Source organism: Rana temporaria, chromosome 2, assembly GCF_905171775.1.
Source record: "Rana temporaria chromosome 2, aRanTem1.1, whole genome shotgun sequence".
Classification (NCBI taxonomy): Eukaryota; Metazoa; Chordata; class Amphibia; order Anura; family Ranidae; genus Rana; species Rana temporaria.
In genome coordinates, this window is record NC_053490.1 from 355,880,971 (window position 1) to 355,907,459 (window position 26,489).

Sequence of the window (26,489 nt, forward strand, 5' to 3'; positions counted from 1 at the left end):
GCGTGTGATCTGACGACCCGGTGACATACCTGAGTCTGAAGCAGTTGCCAAGGGAGGTCAGTCATGCCAAACGGAGTTAACCTTGGACTAAAAGCTCTGAACCCGTCAACCCTACTGGACCAGGGAAGGTCCAACCGGGTTTGCCGGAGCAGGGAGCAAAAGGGGGGCCATTGTGATACATTTGCCTATATGTCTCAGTGTACTGCTCCCTGCTAGCCATATGGGTTAGAGGTAGAAAGGAATTTCATGTGTGATTCATTGCTCTGACCGGTTATTGACGTGCTAATGTCCCCTCACTATTCTAAACGTTAATTGATCTATTGTGTTGTGTAAAGAAGATCTGTGTTTACCCTTAAAAGATGTGTATTGTATCATCAGGCTAAATGATTAGAGAAGTAGTATGTTAATTATTCTGATTGCTTCAGTGTAGTAATTAACTCCAGTGATGTCTTTATCTAAAGAAACGTGTCTGCATGGTCGGCTCCGACTTGTCTCCTATAATCTGTATGGGAACCCCACTGTGTGAGGGGGGGCGTTCCTAACAGGCTGTAACCACATATAAGCTGAGTTTTTGTGTCAATAAAGTGTTTTGGTTCCAGCATCCAGTCTTGACTCATGTGTGGGGAATCCTGTGATGTTCTTGTATGGAGAGGAGGGAATGCTTGGCGGGGATATCATACCGATACCGTCACAGTCCCCCCCTCCTTTCGCACACAATCCAGAACAGGCCGCAACATTGCCCTATGCTGTAGTGTGGCACGAGACAGGTCAGGCAAAATTTTCACTGAGCCCCCCTCAAAATTAATCGTGCCCATATCCCACGCTTTCCTAAGCAAAGCTTCTTTATGTGCATATCTATGCAGTCGGCATATAATGTCCCGGGGTCTCTGGGGGTCCACTGATTTGGGACCAAGGGCCCTGTGAACTCTGTCCAGGTCCAAATTTGATGGGATTTTACCCTCTAAAATCAATTGAAAAATACTCATTGCTTTTTCTTGCAAATTTTCTTGTTCATTAACTTCAGGTACCCCCCGAATTCTTAAATTACATCGACGGCTGCGGTCCCCTAGCTCTTCTATCTGCAACTGCATCTCCAAAGCCATTTCTGTATGTTCTTCTCTTTCCTTCTCTAATTTCCCAATTCTTTCCTCCAGTTTTGAGACTTTCACCTCTCCTGCCTCCACTCGCTCAGATACCTCCTGTATCTCTACAAATATTTGTTGTATGTCAGCATGATGTGCCTCTTCAATCTTAGCAATGAGAGCTTCTATGTCATTTTTAGTAGGCAGTGCCTCTAAGTCCACTCTCGTGGGCAGAGCCTATATCAAAGCCCTCAAGTCCTGCTCCATCTCTTGTAGGGATGCTGGACTCTTTAATGCCTCACTCTGCTTCTCTCCTATGGCACCGAGTTCCAAGCTTCCTCCCACAGCACTCACCGCTCCACGCTGGTCTGCTGGGCTCTTCAGTACAGCCGTCTCACTTCGTGTACTGTCACTCACCACTCCAAGCTGGTCTGCTGGGCTCTTTGGTACCGCGGTCTCACCTCAAGTACTGTCACTTCTCCCCTCGGTGCTTACTGCCCCGCGCTGGTCTGCTGGGCTTTTTGGTGCAGCGAGCTCTCCTTGCACACTGCCGCTCTGCTCCAGAAGCTGATCTGCTGAGTCGGCAAACTCACTTCTCCCACTGCGGCTCAGCTCCGGGCTCTCCCCCGCAACGCTCTCCTCTCTCAATAGTTCCACCTGAGCGTCTGTGGCGTGTCTGGAGCTGTTTAACACGCTGATTAGCTGTGCTCATGCCGAGCGGCTTGGTGTTTAGAGAGGCAGACAGTACACAAACAAACACAGCACAGCAGACGTGCAGACAAGCTCAGATAAGTTCAGGAAGATAGAGGGCTTTACAACTCCTTACAACGCTATCAAATTACGGTCATCAGGTGAGCTCAGTGGGGTGGACGGAGCTCCTGCTCAGCACGTCCTCACTCAGCCATCTCTCCAGCCACTCCCCAAATCTAATGTTTTTTTTTATATCGTTGTCACCGGTTTTATCGTTTTTTTTGCGGGGGCATTTTTAGCAATTAGGAATTTGATTGCATGGTGATCTGTCCATGGTAGGGGCTCATGTTCCAGAATGTTAATTTGCAGATCTTGCCTGAAAATGAGATCGAGCTTGTGGCCTGAAGTATGTGTGGGCCCACATACTAGTTGCTGCAGACCTAATCCTTCCAAATGGTCAATGCAGGCGTCGGCGACGGGGTCCTGTGAGGAGTTGGCCCAGAGGTTGAAATCCCCGAGCAGCAGGAGGTGATTGATGTTTAGGGTATAGGTGGAAATGAACTCCGTCAATGACGTTAGGTGTGTTTTTGGACCGGGTGGTCTATAGCAGAGCAGTATGTGAACGGTGTCCTGGGGATTTGTTTGCAGTTGCAGAGTGAGGGTTTCCATGAATGGAAGTGAGTTCTGAAGGACTGGTTTGGTGATCGAGAGGCGAGTCCTATGGATCACCGCCAGGCCTCCGCCTCTTTGCCCCACTCTGTGTTCTGTTAGAATGCGGTAATTCTCTGATAACAGTTCTCCTAGAATGGTGTTACAGTCCGCTGGAATTCACGCTGGAATTCAACACTCCTAATGTTCGACCGCCTGCTCCAACAAGAAAAAGCCGTCAACGAGTATTTGTATGACCGGGGTGCTAGGACAGCCTCTGCGCAGCTGGGATTTTTTTTGCCACGTTACTGGACGCTCATTCGCAATGCCTGTAGGCTAATGCGTTCTTTTGAGGACGTGACAAACCTAGTCAGTCGCACTAAAAGCACCATCAGCGACATCATCCATTTGTTTTCTTCCTGGAACGTGCCCTGCGAAGAGTGCTGGATCAGGCCGTAGATGAGCGCGAAGAGGAAGAGTTGTGGTCACCATCACCACCAGAAACAGCCTTATCAGCATCGCTTGCTGGACCTGCAGCAACGCTGGAAGAGGAGTGTGAGGAAGAGGAGTCAGAGGAGGAATGTGGCTTTGAGGAGGAGGAGGAAGACCAACCACAGCAGGCATCCCAGGGTGCTCGTTGTCACCTATCTGGTACCGGTGGTGTTGTGCGGGGCTTGGGGGAAGAACTGACCTTCAGTGAGATTAGTGAGGACGAGGAATGGGACAGGAGTAGCTTGGCATCCAACCTTGTGCAAATGGGGCCTTTAATGCTGTCGTGCCCGTTGAGGGACGCTCGTATAAAAAGGCTGAAGGACCTGTACTGGGTGGCCACCCTACTAGACCCCCGGTATAAGCAGAAAAGTGCCTGAAATGTTACCAAATTACCAGAAGTCGAAAAGGATGCAGCAGTTCCAAAATAAATTAAAAAGTATGCTTTACACAGCGTACAAGGGTGATGTCACAGCACAACGGGAATCTAACAGTGGAAGAGGTGAAAGTAATCCTGCTCCTACCACGACCACGCCGGCAAGGACAGGACGCTTTACAGACGTGTTGTTGATGGAGGACATGCAGAGCTTTAAGTCCTACGCATCGCCACAGCCCTTCGGGGTCCACCCTCAAAAAACGACTCGACCGACAGGTAGCAGACTGCCTCGCCTTAACTGCAGATATCGACACTGAGGAGCGATGAACCCCTTGACTACTGGGTGTGCAGGCTTGACCTGTGGCCTGAGCTATCCCAACTTGCTATAGAACTTCTGGCCTGCCCCGCTTCAAGTGTCCTTTCAGAAAAGACCTTCAGTGCAGCAGGAGGTATTGTCACTGAGAAGAGAAGTCGCTAGGTCAAAAAAGTCTAGTTTACCTCACCTTTGTTAAGATGAATGAGGCATGGATCCCGAAGGGACTGACAGTGGGCGATACATTTGACTAAAGGCCCGATGAGATGAGCTGCCTTGGGCTAAAAATGGTCCACACGCTGCTGTATTTTATCTCTGCATGCCGGATGACTTGCGTGACTTATCTGCCACCAACTAGGGTTCAAGCCGCAATGTTTTAGTGCACTTTCTGCCTGGAAAACATCAATTTTTCTGTCCGCTGCAACAATACCTGATTTTTCAGGCATGTGTACATGCCTAATTTTTCTGGCCTCTGGTGCTGCACTGTAGCTGCAAAAACAAAAAAACAAAAAAAAAAAAAAAAGGCACATACATGCGTCAATTCAATTCCCCTTCGTGATCGTTACCTTGTTGTGGTGAAGGGGCTTGCGTATCACAATGAAGCGACCACCTCTATGAGTGGCAATGGCAATATTGGCACACCCCAGATGATAAGGTCGTTGCTTCATTGTGAACAGACCAAAAGCGATCGGCTGGATAATTTTGCATAGACAAAAACATGAATTTTCTTTGTGCTCATCTACTAGGCCAACAGACAGGGTAAGGGTTACAGATAGGGTTAGGGTTACAGATAGGGTTAGAGACAGGGTTAGGGTTACAGATAGGGTTAGGGTTACAGACAGGGTTAGGGTTACAGACAGGGTTAGGGTTACAGACTGTAACCCTAACTGTAACCCTAACACTACACGTGCTTTACAACATCATACCTGATGTTTTAAAGCACGTTATTCCAAACAATTTAGGAATGTTAGGTGATTTATGCCCTTTATGGATTAAAAACAGACTCTGCGAAAACTATGTAATTTTACATGGTAGTTTTGCCATGGATCCCCCTCCGGCATGCCACAGTCGAGGTGTTAGTCCCCTTGAAACAACTTTTCCATCACTATTGTTGCCAGAAAGAGTCCCTGTGGGTTTTAAAATTCGCCTGCCCATTGAAGTCTATGGCGGTTCGCCCGTTCGCGAACATTTGCGGAAGTTCGTGTTCACGAACGGAAAATTTTAGATTCGCGACATCACTACTCACAAGCATTTATCTACATGTTGTAATAAATAAGTAGTGCTGCGCTGTGTGATAGGGTAGATGAATTAAAGAAAAGACAGTTGTTATAACTGATATGTGAACATCAAAAAATATTAATCGCTGATATTGGTGATACAAATGTCATCCAATCAAAAATACAAAAATACAAAGTGCTCAGTGATATTGAAGCGTGCCCTGCTATATAGTAGCAAGACTAAAGCAACACACATAAGCAAAAACCAATGCTGTTTAGAAGATCAAAATATCAAAGGAACAATCAACAATAAAGTGCTGGTGCTTATGCCGAAATATTCAGCGTGAAGGTGGTGTAGAGAAGGAATTCCAATATCCCTTTGAAGTTTTAGTGAGGGTGTCCCCTTACCTTACCCCTGTAAGGTAACAGCATGTATATTATAGCCAACAGTGTTCCAGTCGTTTCAGAATGTAGTGTGTCCCAGTGAACTGTAATCACTCTCTGTGGATAAACCCTCAGGAGTCATGTCCAATGGACAACAATGACCCTCACCCAGGGAGGTAAAAAGCTCCAATAGTGCAGTATCTCTTAAAAGTTTTTTTTTAAAAAAGGCATACATTATGGTACTCACATGGATGCAATAAAAAAAAGGCATAAAAACAATTGCGAGTTTGCAACGTCACCTCCGGAACCTCTTATTGGACTAAAAATTTCAAGTCCTGAGCTACTAGCCAGGCCTTAAGTGTTACTCGCCACCCGTTACCCCACCCAACCCCTACCCTGTCCCGCCCCTAAACTCAAATTGAATTGCAACATAATTATAACCCCCAGCATTGGTGTCAGTGGACGCTATAATACCTCTCAGCATTGGTGCCTGTAATAATAATCTCAAAAATAATCTATTGTTCTTAATTTTAATGCGGAATACTATTCTCTGATTACGAAGGCATATTACAAGGGCTTAATTAATAGACACATGGAGCTACTTAAACGTGCAAGAGCCCAAGACACCGACTATGTACACCCTCCCAAAAGGTACACAAATCAATGACCAACCCACCTAGTAGACCCATTGTGTCTGGATGTTTAGGTCTGACGGAGAATGCAAGTGCTATGGTGGATAAATATCTCCACCCACATGTGACCTCTTTGACCTCTTATATCAAGGACACAATCGATCTACTACAAACAACTGAAGGGATCTCCATTCCTCCGAACACTTGGCTAGTCGCCATCGACATTGAAAGCCTTAATAATGCGATTCCTCACGACAAAGGAATCAAGGTCGTTGGCAACATTCTGAAAGACAGGGGTAGTTCGGCCCATTCATATAATATTTTTATTTTGGACCTTTTGAAGTTTATTTTGACTCGCAATTTTTTTTGTTTGGACTCTCCCACTACCTCCAGGTGCAGGGGGCTGTGATGGGGACTAAGTGTGCCCACAATTTAGAAGTATTTTGGACCAATTTTGGCCTTTACTTTTAGCAGATGGCACTGTAGTCAAATATATCAAAGAACATCCAGATATTACATATCGACGCGCCCCTTCAAGGGAAAAATTGGTTCAGAGTCACTACAACCCTTTGGGTAACTAAGTGGAATCAACCACAGGTACCTTTTCGTGCAAAAAATGCAACATTTGTCAATTTATCTTAAACGGCCCTACAACTCTTCCTTCCAATGGTCACACACACTCTATCCGATACAGGGTTTCGTGTCAAACCATTGGGGTGGTATACTTAGCCAAATGCCTTTGTGGCGGTTTTTATGTAGGAAAGACTAAAATACCTTTTTATAAACGTATTAAGGATCACGTAGGCCCAATACGCAAACGACTCATGACGACTGCCATAAGCCGTCATGTGGGACGGGAACACAATTTTGAAGTTGATATGATCAAGTTCACCGCGCTTGAGCATGCACCTATACATGCGAGAGGCGGTGGCATTGATCGTACACTTCTACAGCTCGAGACTAAATAGATCCAACTACTGAATGACACCCGATACCCGGGCCTCAACGAATACATCAGTTACAAATCCTTTCTTTAAAAAACTCAAGCATTGGTGCTTTGGTTCATTTAGTCTCGATTTATGCATATGCCCTCGCATTAGCTGCTTCCATTTCCCACTATCCATCTGGGAGGTATCTGACATGTGTAGTTGCTGCTCTACCCTGGTTTAACCACTTGCTGACGGCCGTACAACTTTGTACGGCCTCAGCGCGGCTCCCAATCTCTAACAGGCCGTCTTTTTACGGCCGCCCCTTTGCACGTTCCCGCGCGCGCTCCCGAGCGCGCAGCGGGGAACTGCTGTGCTGGCCGTGTCCCTTGGACACAGCCAGTCACAGATCGCCGTGAACGTCCAATCGGAGCGGCCGTTTCCTAGGCGATCTGTGCGGCCAATGAGAGATGATCTCATATGTTTACATATGAGATCATCTCTCATTCCCGGCTCTCGCAGACAGCGGTGCTGTCAGGGGAGAGAGGAGACGGATCTGTGTCTCTTGTACATAGAGACACAGATCGGTCACCCCCCCCAGTCACCCCCCTTCCCTCACAGTTAGAACACTAATTAGGGTACACATTTAACCCCTTCTTCACCCCCTAGTGTTAACCCCTTCCCTGCCAGTCACATTTATACAGTAATTAGTGCATATTTATAGCACTGATTGCAGTATAAATGTGAATGGCGCCAAAAATGTGTCAAAAGTGTCCGATGTGTCCGCCATAACGTCGCAGTCCCAATAAAAATCGCAGATCGCCGCCATTACTAGTAAAAAAATAAAATAATAATTCTGTCCCTTATTTTGTAGGCGCTATAACTTTTGCGCAAACCAGTCGCTTATTGCGATTTTTTTTTTTTTTTTTACTAAAAATATGTAGAATACGTATCAGCCTAGACTGAGGATAAAAAAAAAACGTAAAAAAAAAATTGAGCTATTTATTATAGCAACAAGTAAAAAAATGTTTTTTTTTTTTCAAAATTGTCGCTCTATTTTTGTTTATAGCGCAAAAAATAAAAACCGCAGAGGTGATCAAATACCCCCAAAAGAAAGCTCTATTTGTGGGGAAAAAAGGACGTTAATTTTGTTTGGGAGCCACGTCGCACGACCGCGCAATTGTCAGTTAAAGCGACGCAGTGCCAAATCGCAAAAAGTCCTCTGGTCAGGAAGGGGTTTAAGTGCCCAGTAAGGAAGTGGTTAACAACAAACTTGGTTCCCATGTTATATATTTTCCCTTCCCTGTTCCCTTACCCCTGCCATTTCCTGCCCTCCCTCTTCATCTCCCCTTGCACCCACAGGCTTTTATGATGACCTATCTATATGCTTTAGAGATTAACCTGAATGTCAAATTAGCTACTTATATGTGGCACTTTGAATAATTGAAATGCTTTCAATTTATGTAAAATGTATCGAATATATTTTTTAACCACTTGCCGCCCGCCAATGACAAATTAACGTCGGCAAAGTGGTTGTAGAATCCTGACTGGACGTCATATGACGTCCTCAGGATTCTGAGCCACTGCGCGCCCCCGGGGGCGCGCAACGCGGCGATCGTTGTTGCAGGGTGTCAGTCTGACAGCCCGCAACACCGATCAAGGCAAAGAGTCTCTCACGGAGACTTTACCACGTGATCAGCCGTGTCCAATTACGGCTGATCACGATGTAAACAGGAAAAGCCGGTAATCGGCTTTTCCTCACTCGCGTCTGTCAGACACGAGTAGAGGAGAGCCGATCGGCTGCTCCTGTGACAGGGGGGGGTTTGTGCTGATCGATTATCAGCACAGCCCCCCCGAGGATGCCCACTTGACCACCAGGGATGCCCACTGGACCACCAGGGATGCCCACTAGACCACCAGTGATTTAAAAAAAAAAGGTATGCCACCCTAGACCACCAGGGATGAGAAGGACACAAAAAATGGATGCCAATCACTGCCCACAATGGGCATTACTGATTGGCAGGCATTGTTTGGCACTGATTGGCATCCATTAGTACAACACATACGATAGTGCCCATCTATGCCCATCCGTGCTACCTATCAGTGCCCATCCATGCCGCCTATCAGTGCCCATCCGTGCTGCCTATCAGTGCCCATCCGTGCCGCCTGTCCGTGCCCAGCCGTGCCGCCTGTCCGTGCCGCCTATCCATGCCCAGCCATGCCGCCTATCCGTGCCCATCCGTTCAGCCCATCCATGCCGCCTATCAGTGCCCATCCGTGCCGCATATTAGTGCCCATTAATGCCACATCAGTGCCACCTCTTCGGTGCCCATCAGTGCCGCCTTTTCAGTGCCCGTCATTGCAGTACCATCAGTGTCCATCAGTGAAGGAGAAAACGTACTTATTTACAATGTTTTATAACAAACAAAAAAAAAACATTTTTTTTCAAAATTGTTGGTCATTTTTTTTATTTTTTTTTGCAGAAAATAAATATCCCAGAGGTGATCTAATACCACCAAAAGAAAGCTCTATTTGTGGGTACAAAATTATGAAAATTTCATTTGGGTACAGTGTAGCATGACCGCGCAATTGTCATTCAAAATGCAACAGCGCTGAAAGCTAAAAATTGGTCTGGGCGGGAAGGTGTATAAGTGCCTTTTATGGAAGTGGTTAAGGAACGAATTACCTGTATATATATATTTTTGTATTTTGCTTTCATTTGTATAATGACCTCATGCTGCCCTGCCATCCCTGACAAAGTTGAGGATTTATTTTCCATCCTTTTCACAGTTTTAGGGTTTCCTTAACTGTATTATTTTTCTCATCCTGCCTGTTCATTAGGACTCCAGTTCACAATAAATCATATGCCTTTCCTTGCTATTTTCTGCTGTGGTCACTAGGGGCGCTTTTTTGCTCAGCCATATGGACACCCAAGGGCTTCAGTTTTGAACGCCCACTTGTTAGTTCTGGTGCATTGATTTTGCCACTTGTTATCACCTGCTACTGTCCCTGCATGCCCTTCTCCCCTCTCTCTGTCGGGGCTCTTTTTGTTTTATTTAGGAGCCCTGACACACTTTCCTTGCTGTGAGTTGATGGGCGGCGTTTCACGCCGTCCATGATCTGCGTCATCTGACACTGTACCACCACTACCACCAAGGATTCTGGGGTTTGTAGGCTATGCGGTTTCAGCTCACACTGGCGCATGAACGCTCTGCTGTGACCGCGCACGCCCGATAACGTCAGATGCTCGGGCATGTGGGGGGGAGACTTAAGGAGCCAGTTCTGCCCATCTTCCCTGCTGCACTGACACATAGAGACAGCCTATCCTCTACCCAGGTAATAACTCCATGCCATTTTCTTATTTTAGCAGAGTGCTGCCAACTTTTTCCTCCCTTTATTGTGACTGTGGCTACCAGCCATTTTGCTACCTTTTAGTTTGAGACTATGTTTTTTCTTTCTCTTTTCTGAACAACTAGCCAAGTAATGGTTCCTTGGAACTACATGGTATGATTTGTATTCATACCTGAACATATTGAAAATGTTTGAATATTTTTTCTCTGTTTTTTTTATACTGCAAAATTGGCTGATCAGACATATTCCATTCCTGTGTGTGATGTCAGATTTGGATCTCCTGGCTGTCTCTGTATGTGTTTATGGATTTTCAAACAGCAGGTGTGGATCCTTTACAAATATATAGCTGATTAATAAGCTTTGGAACATGATACTCATTAGGTGCTATGTGTTCCCTACAGCCAGTGCCGATCCTGACCTCACTGGGGCCCTAAGCAAAATTACATGTCACATTAAAGTTGAGAAGCGGGGGGAGGGGGGGGGGCGATGCCAACAGTGGCATGTCACAAATAAAGTTGAGAAGCGGAAGAGGGGGTGTTCTGCTGTCGGATTAAAGTGAAAATCGGGGGGTGCTGATTTTTTACCTCTTCTCTCATGCAGCCAGCGAGGTGAGAAGCGGGGTGAGGGGCCAATAATTACTTCTCACCAGGCGGGGCCTCTATTAATTTGGGGGGCCCTCTGCAGCTTTTGGGGGCCCTAAGCGGCTTGCATAGTGAGTCTATAGGGTGGATCGGCCCTGCCTACAGCTGGGTCTCCTTCTCTCCCCCTATGGTTGAGCCTCTCCCCCTGAACGGCCTCACTACCTTGGATTAAGGACCCAATTTTGATCTGGAATATACTGGTGTCTTGGTTTATTGACAGGTTTTGAGATTACTTCCTCCCCATCCGGGCGTGGCAGGTCAGCATTTGTCCTCAAAGAAATCAATATTTTTGGTGTAAATATTTAAATATACCACAATGTATGTGATTTTGTCTTATATGCTATGTTTTTCTATTATTTTTAGAGCTGGCTATCTACAACTGGTCTTAGTCCAACCCCTGAGGAAGCCTGTAATAGGCGAAATATATTGGGTGACACCATCCTAACCGACCAGTTATCTACTCCTATTGGGAGTTTGATACAATATATGTTTTTAAGTCTTGTGTCATGTGATGTACGAATTTCACATGATATTTTAATAAATTATTAAAATGTATTTGTTATGTTTAGAACTTATTCTATGTAGCACCATTATAATCCCATTGCCTTCTCTGTTTTCACCTATTACTTTACAGGATTAGGTGCGTTTTGTACAACTGAAACTAATTGGATCCTTTCCACTGTTCCAAATCTCAAAAACAGGTGTCAGTGGATGCATTAAAAAACCCCAGCACTGGTGCCAGATGCCATAATAACCCCCAACGCAGGTATCAGAGGATGCATAAGTAACTCTCAGCATTGAAGTCAGTGGACGCATTAATAACTGCTAGCACAGGTGTCAGTATTAAAGCAGAGTTACACACAAAAGTGGAACACTTCCGCTCATCCGATTCCTCCCCTTCCTTCGGTGTCACAATTGGCACCTTTTCGGGGGGGGGGGGGGGGGATACCTGTCTTTCATAGGGAACCTTTCCCACTTCCGGAAGCCTCAGCCATGGGGAATTAATGTCATAGCTGGGGCTCCTTCCTCCTCCCCCTGTCGCCGGGCCAGTAGGAGAGAGGAGCAGAGCCTCGAGCATGCGCAGTAGGGTTCCTGGCGTGAAGCCAAAAGGCTACACTGCTAAGTTCCCTCACCCGCAAAGACGTCGACAGCACCTGACAGATGATTGAAACATAAGCTGCGGGTGCTGACATCGCTGGACTCCAGGACGGGCAAGTCTCCCATTATTAACCACTTCCCGCCCGGCCTATAGCCGATTTACGTCCGGGAAGTGGTTATGAAATCCTGACAGGACGTCCTGCAGGATTTCATGCCGTGGGGGCGCGCATTGCGGCGATCGGTGATGCGGGGTGTCAGTCTGACACCCTGCATCTCCGATCTCGGTAAAGAGCCTCCGGCGGAGACTCTTTACCACGTGATCAGCCGTGTCCAATCTGACAGACGCGAGTAGAGGAGAGCCGATCGGCGGCTCTCCTGACAGGGGGGTTCGCGCTGATTGTTTATCAGCGCAGCCCCCCCTCGGATCGCCACACTGGACCACCAGGGATGCCCACCCTGGACCACCAGGGTGGGCAAAAAAAAAAAGCCTGCAAAAAATAAATAAAAAAAAAAGGATTAAAAAAAAAAAAAATGCCAATCAGTGCCCACAAATGGGCACTGACTGGCAACCTGGCAAAATCAGTGCTGCCCCACAGTGTCCATCAGTGCCACCCCAGTGTCCATCAGTGCCACCCCACAGTGTCCATCAGTGCCACCCCACAGTGCCCACCTATCAGTGCCCATCTGTGCCACCCATAAGTATCCATCAGTGCCACCCATAAGTGCCGCCCATGAGTGCCTATCTGTGCCGCCCTATGAGTGCTCAGTGCCACCCATGAGTGCCCATCAGTGCCGCCTAAGTGTGCCCATCAGTGCCGCCTAAGTGTGCCCATCAGTGCCGCCTATGTGTGCCCATCAGTGCCGCCTATGTGTGCCCATCAGTGCCACCTATGTGTGCCCATCAGTGCCACCTGTGTGCCCATCAGTGTCGCATACCAGCGCCGCCAATCAGTGCCACCTCATCTGTGCCCGTCAGTACTACCTCATCGATGTCCATCAGTGCCATCTCATCGGTGCCCATTAGTGCCGCCATATCAGTGCCCGTAATTGAAAGAGAAAACGTATTTACAAAAAAATTAACAGAAAAAAATAAAAACGTATTTTTTTTTCCAAATTTTCAGCCTTTTTTTAGTTGTTGCGCAACAAAAAAAAAAATCGCAGAGGTGATCAAATACCACCAAAAGAAAGCTCTATTTGTGGGGAAAAAAGGACGCCAATTTTGTTTGGGTACAGTGTAGCATGACCACGCAATTGCCATTCAAAGTGCGACAGTGCTGAAAGCTGAAAATTGGCTTGGGCGGGAAGCTGCGTAAGTGCCTGGTATGGAAGTGGTTAAAAGCCAGCAGCTGCAGTCTGTGTAGCTGATGGTTTTAATTTTTAAATTTTTTTTGGGCAGAACACTGCTTTAATGTCCCCCTCTCCTCCTACGTTGATGGCATTGAAATGTAACCCCTCCCATGACCCCCAATGTGGGGCGAGAGGGTTAACTTTCACTGACATTAGCCACAAATGTAGAAGGGGGTGGTGGGTTAAAATGTCACTGCCATAGAGACCAATGCAAGGTAGGGGGGGGGGTTAACTTTCACTACCACTGACCTCCCTCCCAGAACCCCCACCTGCATTGGTGGACATGGCAATGCTAACCCCTTCCTCAATTTCAGCCTGTTCAAGTGCCATTGCCCTAACGCTATGGTGCTGGACAGGGAGACGAAAAAATCTGTTAGCTGAGCTTACCTCAGCATACACTCGCTCCTGATAAGTTCACAACTCCTCTTTCAGGAGTGCAGGCAGGTGGACGGGTGGGCAGTCCAGGCAGATGGGCGGGCAGGATCTCAGAAGATTGCTGCATCCCCATCCCACCCACACAACAAGCAGCCAGAGCCTGATACTGGCAATCACAAAGCTGGAGGGAGGAGGAGCAAAATCCTCCCTCCAACAGCCATCAGAGCATGCACTGTATGGTGCTCGGAATGATAGGAGTGACGGCAGAGTCACTCTTATCATTCAGGCAGCTGGAGACTCAGACTCAGTATCACTCATCTGTCTCCAGGCCTATTTCACCTCCAGCCTTCCAGCTGCTGGTGCTCTGTGTACTGCAGATGCCAGTCATGGAACACCACCCGAAAGATGCTCTTAAAGCAGATCTCCACGGGAAAAAAATATTAAAAGCCAGCAGCTACAAATACTGCAGCTGCTGACTTTTAATATTAGGACACTTACCTGGCCTGGAGTCCAGCGACGTCAGCAGCAGAGGACGAGTGATCGCTCGTCACTCTGCTGCCCCACCGCCATCCTCGGTGAGGGAATCAGGAAGTGAAGCGCTCCGGCTTCACTGCCCGATTCCCTACGGCGAGTGTTTCCCAGAACACAGCGGGCGGGGGTGGGAAGTGACGTACTCCCCGCAGAGAGGAATCCCGGAAGTGGGTGCAAATACCTGTCATTGACAGGTATCTGCACCCCCCTCCCCCCTGAAAGGTGTCAAATGTGACACCGGAGGGGGGGGGTTCCGATGAGCGGAAGTTCCACTATAGGGTGGAGTTTTACTTTAACCAATTTGCCAGTTAATTCTGGTAATTCTCCTAGTTTTCTATTGTCCAACATCCTGATTTTGTAAGACTGACCTTGATTAAGATAGGCGAGGGTCTCTTTGTGAAGCTTCACAGCAGGGGAGGTAAGTGTACACAGCACATACTGAAAAGGTAGAATCTTGTTTTCATTTTCAGAAAGCAAACTGGACACTTGCTTGAAAATAGGCAGGGCGAGGACATCACTCATACTGTAGACGCCAGCACCCAGCTCCTGCCCTATCCCAAACAAGCTGGCATCAAAGTCCTGTACCAGTCCGGATTCTATCATCTCATCTGCCAGGGGAAGCTTCAGAGCCCAGGCCATGTTTGCAGGCGGGCGGGCCTGGTACTTCTACTGTCCGGTGATGAGATGTGGATCTCGGAGGGAGTGTTGATGAGGGGGGGGGGGGGGGGTGGGTAGAGTCTGGTAGCTGCACATTCCTATTACCCGCGGAGAGCAGAGCTCCCATCGTACTGGATAATGGTGCTGACACAGGCAGACATGCCAGGGCAAGGATGTCTGGCCGGGAGACAGTCTGTGGAAGCTCCGGCTTTCTAGGAGGTCATCACAGGCTACGCTCCGCCACTGGCTCTCGGCAGCCCTCCCAGCGCACAAAAAGACACATGTAGAGTGGCGGACAGGCTGACAGCTGCTGTCTCCGGGCAGGGCTTCCTTCGGACACAGGAGTCACAGGTGTCACTCATCTGCTCTCAGCGCCCCCTCTCCCCCAGCAAATTTTCACTCGCTAAATGCGAGCAGGCGAGTGAAAATTTTGAGGGCTGTAAAATAGTATGGTGGGAATTTATCCAACCAGACGGTCGCCATTTTCCAAACAGGCAAGCTCCAGGAAGAGGGGCAGCGGCCATCGTCCGAAAACCGGAAGTGGGGAAGCGGCCATTTGACTTCGATCATATCCGGTCCTTCTTCTCCCCCCTCCATTTAATTATTTACCAATTACCTTAATTCTATTCCAATAATTTATACCGCCTTGGGATACTGTGTCTCACTGGCTGAGACTTATGGCCCGTACACACAATCTGAATATCGGACGAAAACGATCGTCCGATGAAGAATCGTACGATTTTCGGATCGTGTGTACACTACTTTCGAGAGTCATCCGATATTATTCGATCGGACATGCACGAAAATTTTCCTTGTACGATGCCAGATCGTACTGTAACGGAATGACCCGTGACACCCAAAGACTTTGTGAGGATGGAGGATACTCCTGTGTCAGCGTCACTGATAACTCTTGGGTCCGAGTCCACTCTGTGCCCTTTGGGCATGGAGTGGCAAGTGAATCGTAATTCATGGATTACATGAGATTTGACATCACGGACAGTTCATATTGCAGGCTCTTGAGAGACTACAAGATGTTGGTTAATTGTGACCCCAACCAGTCAATATTCTATGACTCATTTCTATGATTAGTCTAGTGACATGCTAATTGCATCAGGGCTTGGAGGACATTCCATTGTCCTTGTGTAAAGGTGTTGTAACGGACAGGTGTTAATCCAGGTCTGCTCCCAGAACTCTAATTATGCATACTAGAGACTGCTTATGTGTGATAACCCTGTCTACAATCTATTGATGCTCAGAGGTGTCAAGCGGTATGCGGAGACGGAGTGGGTGAAGGCTTTTGTTGTTAGTAATTGAGGAATGTTTAGTAATTAGCCTTAGTGTGTGATTGGGGGGGGGACAGTTTGATTGTTCCTGTAAATTCTGTGACCTGTTGTACTATATAAAAAGACTGAGAGAAATCATTAAAGTATCTTTACATTTGGAACAAGTACAGAGCTGCGTGTCTCGTCTTGATTCTGGGCAAATGAAATGGGATCGGGTCCTGTCGGTTGGAGTGTCGATAAGCTGTCGTGACTGGGATGGAAGGTCGTAAACGGTGGTGACCGTTACACGTACGATTTTCGTTTAGTCAATACAGTTGTCGTCCGACAATACAATACAAATACATTACAACACATGACATCACTTCCGATTCTTTTTTTCGGTCGTACGAGAATTTTCGTGACTTTAATAACCTATTTCATTTTACTTGCGACTATTAAGCGAAAAAAGCCGTACGATATTCGGATCGTGTGTACGGGCCATAAGTTAGTTGTTCATATACAGTTATTATTGTTATCCTTGTTTTTATTAAATATCCACTATGGCCGTTGCCCCACCATTGTAGAATATGGCAGCCGCGCCACTTTCGGCGCCATCTAGCTACACTGGTCTATGTGGGCTAGATCCAAAAAGGCGACTGTTGTCATGTTTATCTCACTGTGCTATTGTTTTCGGAGACAGGGCTGATGGTCCATGGACCGTGTCATGCCATCCAATATATTTTGTGTCCGCTGACCTTGGTTTTACCTTCAGGGGACGTTTATTTTTTCCCCCCTGGTCCCATGACTAGATCTTCAACAAAATGCCCCACTTCCGGTTTTCGGAAGATGGCCGCCGCCCCTCTTCCTGGAGCTTGCCTGTTTGGAAAATGGCGACCGTCTGATTGGATGAATTCCCACCATACTATACTATACTATACTATACTATATAATGCATCCCTAATGTATCTCTAACCACTCCTGAAGAAGTCACGTGTCGTGTACACTAAGAGGTACCGGAGGTGACGCTTGCGAACTCGCCACTTGTTTTTATGCCTGTTTTTATTGCATCCATGTGAGTACCATAATGTATGCTTTTTTATTATTAAAAACTTTTAAACGATACTGCTTTTTACCTCCCTGGGTGAGGGTCATTGTTGTCCATTCGACGCGACTCCTGAGGGGGACTTTATCCACAGAGAGAGATTACAGTTCACTGGGACGCACTACATTCTGAAACGACTGGAACACTGTTGGCTATAATATACATGCTGTTACTTTACAGGAGTAAAGTAAGTGGACACCCTCACTAAAACTTCAAAAAAATATTGGAATTCCTTCTCTGCACCACCTTCACGCTGAATATTTCAGCATAAGCACCAGCATTTTATTAGTGGGAATGCTATATTTAGCATTCCCAGTATTGATATTTAGCGCATTAAATGAGGAATCCACTACCGGAGCCGAGATGAGAGGGTTTACAGTTGGTTCCCTTAGTGGGTAAAGCTTGGCAAGCCTATTGTTCAGACCAGATTTTTTATCCGGCTTTTGCCATTCATCTTCGAGTTCTTCAATAAATGGGAAAGTTTCGGGATCCCTTTTTAAATTAGGAAAGTATTTCCTTTAAGGATCCCTGCATAAAGCTCATTTAGAGACTCACAGTCAGGGATTCCGAATGGGAGAGGTAAGGGGTTCCAGGCTTTAACCAGTCAGTCCAAACAGGTGAGGGGGGAAAAAAGGAGAATGCCGCGGTGGACTCCTCTTCAAATCTTATAGCTAACCAATCCTATCAGGTTGTGGAGGTGGAGTCACAACCCAATGTGTGTGCTGCCATAATGCATCAGGAAAGGACTTTGCTAGTTTTGGAAACCGCAGCTTGGCATTGCATGCTGATATTGAGCTTATGATCTACCTCTTGAGTATACTAATGCACCAATACCTGTCTCAAATGTACGCACATGTGTAAATGTCAGTTTAAGAGATATTTTGTGTTGCTAAAATTAATAGAAATAACGTTAAAAGTAAAACCAGCACCATAAGATTTGGGCGTTTTTTTGTTCAAAATTACATACATTTGTGGAGCCTAACAAAAAACAAACAAAACTGCAGGGTATTTTGTGGAGAACTTTTGACAAAGCCCATAGGGGTGTTGTCTTTGCAAAAATGCATTTAAAAGGTAGTGCCCAAGTGTGGGAACGAAAATAATTTTTCTAGACACTTTTTCCTAGTTCACCTTATGGCCTACAGGTACAAACCTTTACAAGTATCCTGCTTTCATGTAGGTCAGGGATATGCAATTAGCAGACCTCCAGCTGTTGCAAAACTACAAGTCCAATCATGCCTCTGGGTGTAATGTTTGTGGCTGTCAGAGTCTTGCTATGCCTCATGGGACTTGTAGTTCTGCAACAGCTGGAGGTCCGCTAATCATTGTTGCTTGGCATAGGGGACCAGGTGGTATTTTTAGGTGACCTTTTTCAGGAATTTCAGTAACGCAGTCAGGTCTCTGATGTATATATCAGGCCTCTGGTACGAATTGTTTTTAAATGCCATATAAGGTCTGGTATTCCATACGTTTTTAAATGCCATATAAGGTCTGGTATTCCATACATCCCTATAGAATTTTAGCATAAAACATACAGACTTGCATGAACCCACAACAAGTGTACAGAACACAGCTTACATACAGCAAGACGTTGACTACATAGTTATCTGTTATCAGCAAAATTTACTTACACCCCAAGTTTAAACCTTGTGAGTCAGTGCATATCACTCCAACAATGGAGGGATTTTTCATTCTGCAATGCAATAAAAAAAAAAAAAAAAAAAAGAAGGTTAGACCCTTAATTACAGACTAAGAATTTCTAGACACAATAGGTAGACATGCAAAGTTTTGATTAAATGGGTGGAAATGGTGGCATTGTTTTTATAAAAATTATTAGATTTGCTATATACTCTAAAGGCAATAAGAAGTAAAGAAAAAAACGTTTTTGATCAAAGATTTAGTTGTTCCTTTTACAATGACACCAATTTTGTATTAACTTGATTGTGGTTTTTACATGAAGCATCATTTAAAGCGGAGTTCCAACCACATTGTGCAATTTTTATTAGTGTCTACTTCAATGAGGCAATTGGATTGTATAATTAAGATGACCAACTATTTGAAAATCCGATCGCCGCAGTTCTTGTTTATAGTGACTTTTAAAAAATCGTTCATGGCGTTCCCATTTTGCTTGTGGGCATTTAAAGCCCACAAGCACTTACTTCCTGGACAGTGATGACGAGTGGTGCCTGTCCCGCCCCGTTTCCCACGCATGCGCATAGTAAAGGATGTCCGCCCCGTTGTGATGGCAACTAAGAACATAATAACAGTATAGGAAGCCGGCTGAGATAGAAAGATGAAGGGAGACGAGAAGAGAGCATCGCCGTGTATTTAAAAATATCTGTCAGCCTGCATCTGCAAACAAAGGGCGATTCCAATATTTAAAATGGCACAGAAATCTTCATAGAATTGCGTCACTTCCTGTTCTGAAGTCCCGCAAATTCTAGCCCTAGGGGAAGCGCACTGCATCCTGGGAAATGACGACAAATATTTCCCAGGTGCATTAGCGAGCGGAGGAGCCGAAGGAGATGACGTCACAAACCGAGGAGAAGAAAAAGGCAGATTTCGTGGGACCACATAGCAACAGCTATTTCCAGGTGAGTAAAAAAAAAAAAAAAAAAAAAAAAAAATATCCAAATGTTTTTTCTTTTTTTTACAGCATTATATGCACATTTAAGCCCTAATGTATTTGTGATGGAAACTCCACATTATATTCTAAAAACAATTTGTATGAAAATAGTTAGACACAAAAATGTAGTTACTTTAAAAAAAAATCTCTCTCTCTCTCTCTCTCTCTCTCCAAGAATCTTTTAGGACAGCTACCGGAGAGATGATTGGTTCCTTCATCTAAGGAAACACAACAAAGTTTGAAAACATTTGCCTTTTCCCAGGAAGATTATCACCACCAAAGCAAATGAGGGGGGGAAATATTAACATTATTTAACAAAAACATGGTAGTTAAAATATTGTTGTCCTGGAAGATTGCTAGGCACACTTCTGCGGGTGGTTGCCGTTGCGGGACTGCACCTGTTCCCACAGCCGCAAACACCCACATAGAAAAATGCGCTGCCGCTCAGGAGATGTGTGAGGATATCATTAATCCTAATGGCACCACCATGCACTGGAAATTGCAGATCATTTTCTCCACACTGGGAACCACACTGCACTTTTCAGAAAACATGACCACAGGAAAATCGCAAAGGTACAGGGACCATTTCCCTTAATTTTCAGTGTATGCAGTATCCCATTCAAATGAATGCTGTGCATGAGCTACACAGCCGTAGGGAAACCTTTTTTGATAGATATTTTTTAAATGAAACAAGGCATTACATGGCACGTATATATGGTTTCTACAAAAAGCTTCTACACGTTTTTTTTTAACTCTGTTATATGTGTGGATACTTTCTGAAGACTCCACAGTGCAAAAGTTAGTTTTAGGCAGGTGTGAAAAAAAATGCTGTAAATTAAGAATTCTTTGGGGGAGGGGGCGTGGCTTGACCATGGTAGCGTGAAAAAAAAAAACACATTCTCCCCTCCCCCTTTAAAATAGGTGAGGAGGATCGTTAGCCACCTTCCCATATTCTTGTCACATTCTCTACTTAGACATATTAACAAAACATACATAAAAACATACACATTAAAAATAAAAGCTGTGGATTGTTCCCGATCTTTTTTTTTTTATAGGTCCTATCTCCTTTTCCGAGCTTTATAAGGCTCTTGGTTTAATCCGTCTATTTCTTGGTTATGATTTTCCCATATTTCCCATATTTTTTTTTAAATTTTTCCTGTTTATGCCCGATGTCATGTATCCATTTTTCTGCTCCCATTATTATAACTACTTCCCTTTTCCATTCTTGAAAAGTGGGACATGTTGCTTGCTTCCAATACCTTGGTATTAATCTTTTGACCGCATTTAATAAATGCGGTACAATGCTATTTTTATAAGTTTTTATAGCTCTTGTGGTTCCATGGAACAGGAATTGTAACGGTGTTAACTCTATTGTTTCCTCAGACATTTTCCTGATCCATGGCGCCACTTCCTCCCAAAAGATTCTTATCCCTGGACATGCCCACCAAATGTGGAGGTATGTTCCCTGCTCCCCGCACCCCCTCCAACATCGAGGTGACCATGAAGCTTAGATGCGTTTGTTTCCAAATTGCATGTCTACCTTTGGGGTCTACACCACATAAAGAATAACTGGTGTCACTACCGCTTTCTACACAGGGACACAATTTGTTACCGCACCATCAGAAGATTATATATTACTCATGGGTATGCTCTTTGTCCGTCTGCAGACTTTAGCACATTGTGCAGTGCATACAACCAGGGACATTTCAATTACCCCATGAGTCGAGAATATTCCCATAGTCTCCTAGCTTATTTGGTGCCCCTTTTCCATACTATGGACATGGACCATTTGTTTGTGGGAAATTACTGCATAGCTATGAGAAATAAGCGATATGGGGGAGGTTGGAGTGGGAAATACCGTATAAAGGCAGTCCCTGAGTTACGAGCGACTCCTACTTACGAACGGCCTCAAATTCCAGCTACTTGTGCTCCACGCTGGTCCTAGATACCTCCGAGCACCTTCAAACACATCCCACACTGCTGTACTACATGGCCAGAAGAGCCCCAGATAACATAAAAGTGCCCGGAACATCCCTGCACAGGCGGAAGTTACACTTACGAATGAAGTGTTCTGCTCGGAAGTTACACGTACAAATGCAGTGTTAAGACTTACGAACTTCGACTTATGAACAAACCTACAGTCCTTTATGTGTTCGTAACTCGGGGACTGCCTGTATATATAATTTGTGGCAGAGCTTCCCAGAGAGCCAGGAAATGGCCTGATCGGGGTTTATATGTCTCCCAGGCTCCTCTCATACACATTCAGGGATCTCTGATCCACAATCCAGTTCGAGTCTTGATCCTCTCCCCCAGGCCAATTTAAAAACTCACCTGAGACAGACAGTAGCAGAGAGATAGTGCTCTATGCAAGGGAAACACAGACGACACTGGTGTGTGAGCGCAAAAGCTTGGTTAAAGCCATTAAGCTGCACATGTGGAAACGGACAATTTGTAGGCTTGCTCAGCCTGGTAGTAAGAGCCTGTATTTTGTAGAGTTAGTGCAGACATGGCTAGGTTTTTTTGGTTTTGCTATTTTTGTTATGTTTGTTTTATGAAACACTGTACAGCACCTATTTATAAAAGACTTGTATATATCACAAATAAACACTGCACTGTTTGTCACTACCTCACAGGATTTGGTATCTGTTGCTGAAAGACTGCTTTTCCAAGGGAGCTTTGTACTTGCTACCTGTCCCCCAGCTTACATATGGTGGCAGCTACAGTCAGCTGTAGTAAGTTACTACTTACCAGTACCTAGTAACTAAACATGGAGGAAATCCTCAGGATGTGCAGGTGAGCGCGTGACGTGGTGGGTGGCCTCCGCTTACGTGAGGCTTCCAGCAGTGTGAGACGCCAGCTCCGGCCATACCGCCGAATGGTTCTCTTCCCTGTCGTGGTTCTAGGAGATTACCGCTAAGAAAAGGGGGGTCAGAACTGATCCCTGAACGAGTGGCAGAGCAGTAGGAGGAGAGAGGAAGACCATTGGTGGCTCCCGACGCTCGATCAGCTTGGCGCGGATTCCTGCATAGATAGCAGAGCGGTAGGGGAGATAGTGGATGTTCCCTGACTTCTCAGCTCTTGGCTCCCTCAGCTTCCTGGCCTCTGTCTCCTGGTTACTTCCTTCTGGCTCCCGGCAGAGATAAATGGACGAATTACCTCATCTGAGTGATCCTGTGGTACAGTAGGTAGAAAAAAACGCAAAAGGAGGAGAGAGAAGAGGTGGGGAGTGAAGGAAGACAAGGACCTATGTCCTCCGTTGAATAGCAGGGTTTCTCAGAGCCGTGAGGCTCCCCAAACAGTGGATCTTAATGGCCCCTAATAAACCCTGTGTTAAGTCACAGACTGTTACCCCTTTGTTCCTCTCCCACCTCAATGGCAGCAAAGACATCTGGAAAAATAGGCAGTAAAATCCCCCCAAGCTGCTGGGATACCACCAGAAACTCAGACTGTAATAGAGAAAGAGGTAGAGCAATTTCCCTCTGCTAAAGATATTATGGAAGCCATTAAAGTAAGCAGAGAGGATCTTACAACAAAAATTGATGCCTTAGCGGTGGATGTCAGCATAATGAGACATGAGTTTGATAAAATTCAACTAAAAATCGCAGAAATGAAAACACGGGTCTCAAAAGGTAGAAGAAAAAAAAATTAGAGAATGGCATATACTGAAAAAACAAATCAGAGCTCTACAGGACAGAGAAATCGACGCAGAAAGGATTTTAGGCCTACCTGAACGAGTGGAAGGAGAAAATCCAGTTGAATTTTCAGAAGAAATTTAGGCTTAACAGATATGTAACATTCGCGAAGAAATAAGCGCATAGGATCTCCTTCCATGTTCGAGGATTAAACTCAAAGTTTAAACGAGCATTAATGTTTCAATATATAAGAAAATATACCCCCCAGTTGATTATACTTCAGGAGACACATTTAATGGGAAAAAAATTAATAACGCTAAAAAAAGCTTGGATACAAAAAGTATATCATGCCACCTATTCTTCCTATGCTAGAGGGGTAGTGAGCGGTTCTGGTAAATAAATCCTTTCCTGGAGAAATAAAGGCCTGCATAGATACACAAGGAAAATATGTTATCTTGTTATATACGATTGGACAACAGAAGTATTTCACAGTGGCCGTATACATTCCACCTCCATTCTCTGAGAGTTTTGAATGAGATAATGGAAAAAATCATTCTATATTTTCTAGCAAAGTTTTTACTTATTTGAGATTTTAACTCAGTCTTATCTCCAGAATTGGATAGACCAAAACCTCCTAAGCAACACTCAGCAGATCTGTATAATTGCGTGCAAGCGATAGGGGCAACGGAGATTTGGAGATGGAGGAACCCAGAAAAAAAGAACCTACTCCCGTTTCTCTACCTCTTATAAAACGGCGTCCAGAATAGACCTAGCATTTGCAGACCCCGCAATGTTAGCAGACATTGCAGAACCCACATATCTACCGAGTGGCCTCTCAGACCATTCTCCTTTATTCCTGTCGATACGTATCCCTACTCTGAGAAATGCATCACTGTGGAGATTACCCGGAAATAGTGGAAAAAATTACATCCATAATAATGGAATACTGGGAGAATAATGCAGGATTGTCCTCAGTGGATATTGTGTGGGATGCATTCAAAGCGTATTTGCGAGAACAATACACCTCAAATATTTCAGCGGTTAATAAAAAAACAGAAGGTTAGGTTACAGGAGCTGCAAATGCAGATAGAATTTCACAAGGAAAAATATGGCCAAGACTCCAGTGGTACTAATTTTGATTTAATGATGGCCGCGCAAAGAGATTTACATCTGCACATGGAGGAAATAAGGCTGGATTTATATAGAAATAGACAAAATATTTTCGAGCAGGGGGATAAAAGTGGGAGTATTTTGGCGAGATTAGCACAAGAATATCAAGCCACAACTAGATCACAAATTGAGACTTTAAAGGGACATAGAGTAAAAGAACCTCAGTAGATATTGGAGACCTTCAGAGAGTATTATAGTTTACTATATGCCTTTTCTCTCCCCTCTGGCTCCCGGCCGGGGGCTATGAAGGACCTTTTGGACCGAGTAGCGCTCGGTGGCTGTTGGATAGGGAGAGGGAGGCATTGGTCCACCCAATCACAAGTGAGATCATGGAAATTATACCCACATTTCCAGGTGAAAAAGTCATCAGGCCCAGACGGAATTCTGATGTAATTCTATACAAAATATGGAGCTTTACTAGCTCCAAAACTTGCAGAAGTATTCATAAGTGGGTTATCAAAAGGGGCCCTTCCAGACTCAATGAGAGAGGCACATATAACTTTAATATACAAAGAAATGAAGAATCCAAAACCATGTTCCTCATATAGGCCAATAGTATTTTAAAACCTGTATTTAGTAATGCTAATAAAAATATTAACATTAGGATTACAACCCCTGCTTAGAAATATTATAGACTGCGATCAGACAGGGTTTATGCCACAGAGAACAACGGATGTTAATCTACGTAGGTTATATACAAATATACAAAATATACATACTCACCATATCCGGGAAGGATCCAGGACGGTGGCTTCTCTAGATATAGCAAAGGCCTTCGATACAATTGAGTGGCCTTTTCTATGGGAAATACTCAGAAGGATGGGATTCCCATTAGTATTCATTAAATGGATACAAATAATATATATGTAGCGCTACCCCCGAAGGAGCCACTGGTTGATTTGGGATCTACTCTCTTTGGCTTGGCTCACCCCTATCTAACTGGTTTGAACCCTCCCTTGACACATCAGAAGTCTGGTGGGTAAGGTATTGTGACCTCTGCTTGGCTGGGGTCACAATAGCAGGCACACAACATGCAGTGACAATATAACAATAGTATTACCTGCTTTTATGGATGGTCCCCTCTGGCGGATTTTGATCTCATGGTTGTACTAACCATGAGATCAAAATCCCAGCGGAATTCCGTCCGCGGTGACGTGTCGCGCCGTCGCCGCGATGATGACGCGGCGACGTGCGCGACGCTGTCATATAAGGAATTCCACGCATGCGTCGAATCATTACGACGCATGCGGGGGATGGATTAGGACGGATTGATCCGGTGAGTCTGTACAGACCAGCGGATCAATCCGTTGGAATGGATTCCAGCGGATCGATTTCTTAGCATGTCAAGAAATTTTGATCCGCTGGAAATCCATCCCCGGGGACAAAAATCAGCGGAAACAGATCCGCTGGATCGTACACACCAGGGGATCTATCCGCTGGAGCCGGTCCGCGGATCAATTCCAGCGGATCGATCCTCTCGTGTGTACGGGGCCTAAGTGTCCAAATAAAAAAATTCCAACGGGAGTTTTATAAAGCACTAAAAGAAGTTGAAAAGTATGATCGCTCATCAAAACTTACTGTTGAAGAAGCCATCCTTGTTTATCCAGATATCGTTAGTGATGTGGCCAGAATAGTTACTGCAATGCCACCCACCCAAGTCAGTGTCGAAAGATTATTTTCAGCCCTAAAAATAATAAAGTCTGACTTAAGAGCCTCTATGAAAGAGGATCTGGCAGAGGCAATTCTCTTCCTTAGAACTCTACATTGAATTGATTTGCATTTGCTAAGCCTATAGCTACATTTCAAGATTAATATAAACAATTTCTAGGTTTTACAGATTTTGTTTTTGGTTCATTATAGATAAGCTTTGTTTTTGTTCTAAAACAACCAAATAATGTGGTTTGTATTTTTGAACTGGTAAAGATCCTGTTCCTGATGTTTAT

The 26,489-nt window shown here is 45.1% G+C and overlaps 2 protein-coding genes across 2 annotated transcripts in view; both read right to left on the bottom strand.

Annotated features, from left to right (window-relative positions):
- LAMTOR5 (late endosomal/lysosomal adaptor, MAPK and MTOR activator 5) overlaps positions 1-26,489 on the bottom strand; it is a 306,623-nt gene that overhangs the window by 223,729 nt on the left and 56,405 nt on the right. The window contains exon 2 of the mRNA XM_040337603.1: positions 18,750-18,811. Within this exon, the coding sequence (XP_040193537.1) occupies positions 18,750-18,811 (62 nt within the window). The remainder of the gene's footprint in view (positions 1-18,749; positions 18,812-26,489) is intronic.
- LOC120927136 (transcription factor CP2-like) lies at positions 13,215-15,265 on the bottom strand. Its single transcript, XM_040337602.1, has 2 exons — positions 14,392-15,265; positions 13,215-13,979 (listed from the first exon to the last, which is right to left on the bottom strand). The coding sequence occupies exons 1-2, from the start codon at positions 14,737-14,739 to the stop codon at positions 13,905-13,907; spliced, it is 423 nt and encodes a 140-aa protein (XP_040193536.1). The 5' UTR covers positions 14,740-15,265; the 3' UTR covers positions 13,215-13,904.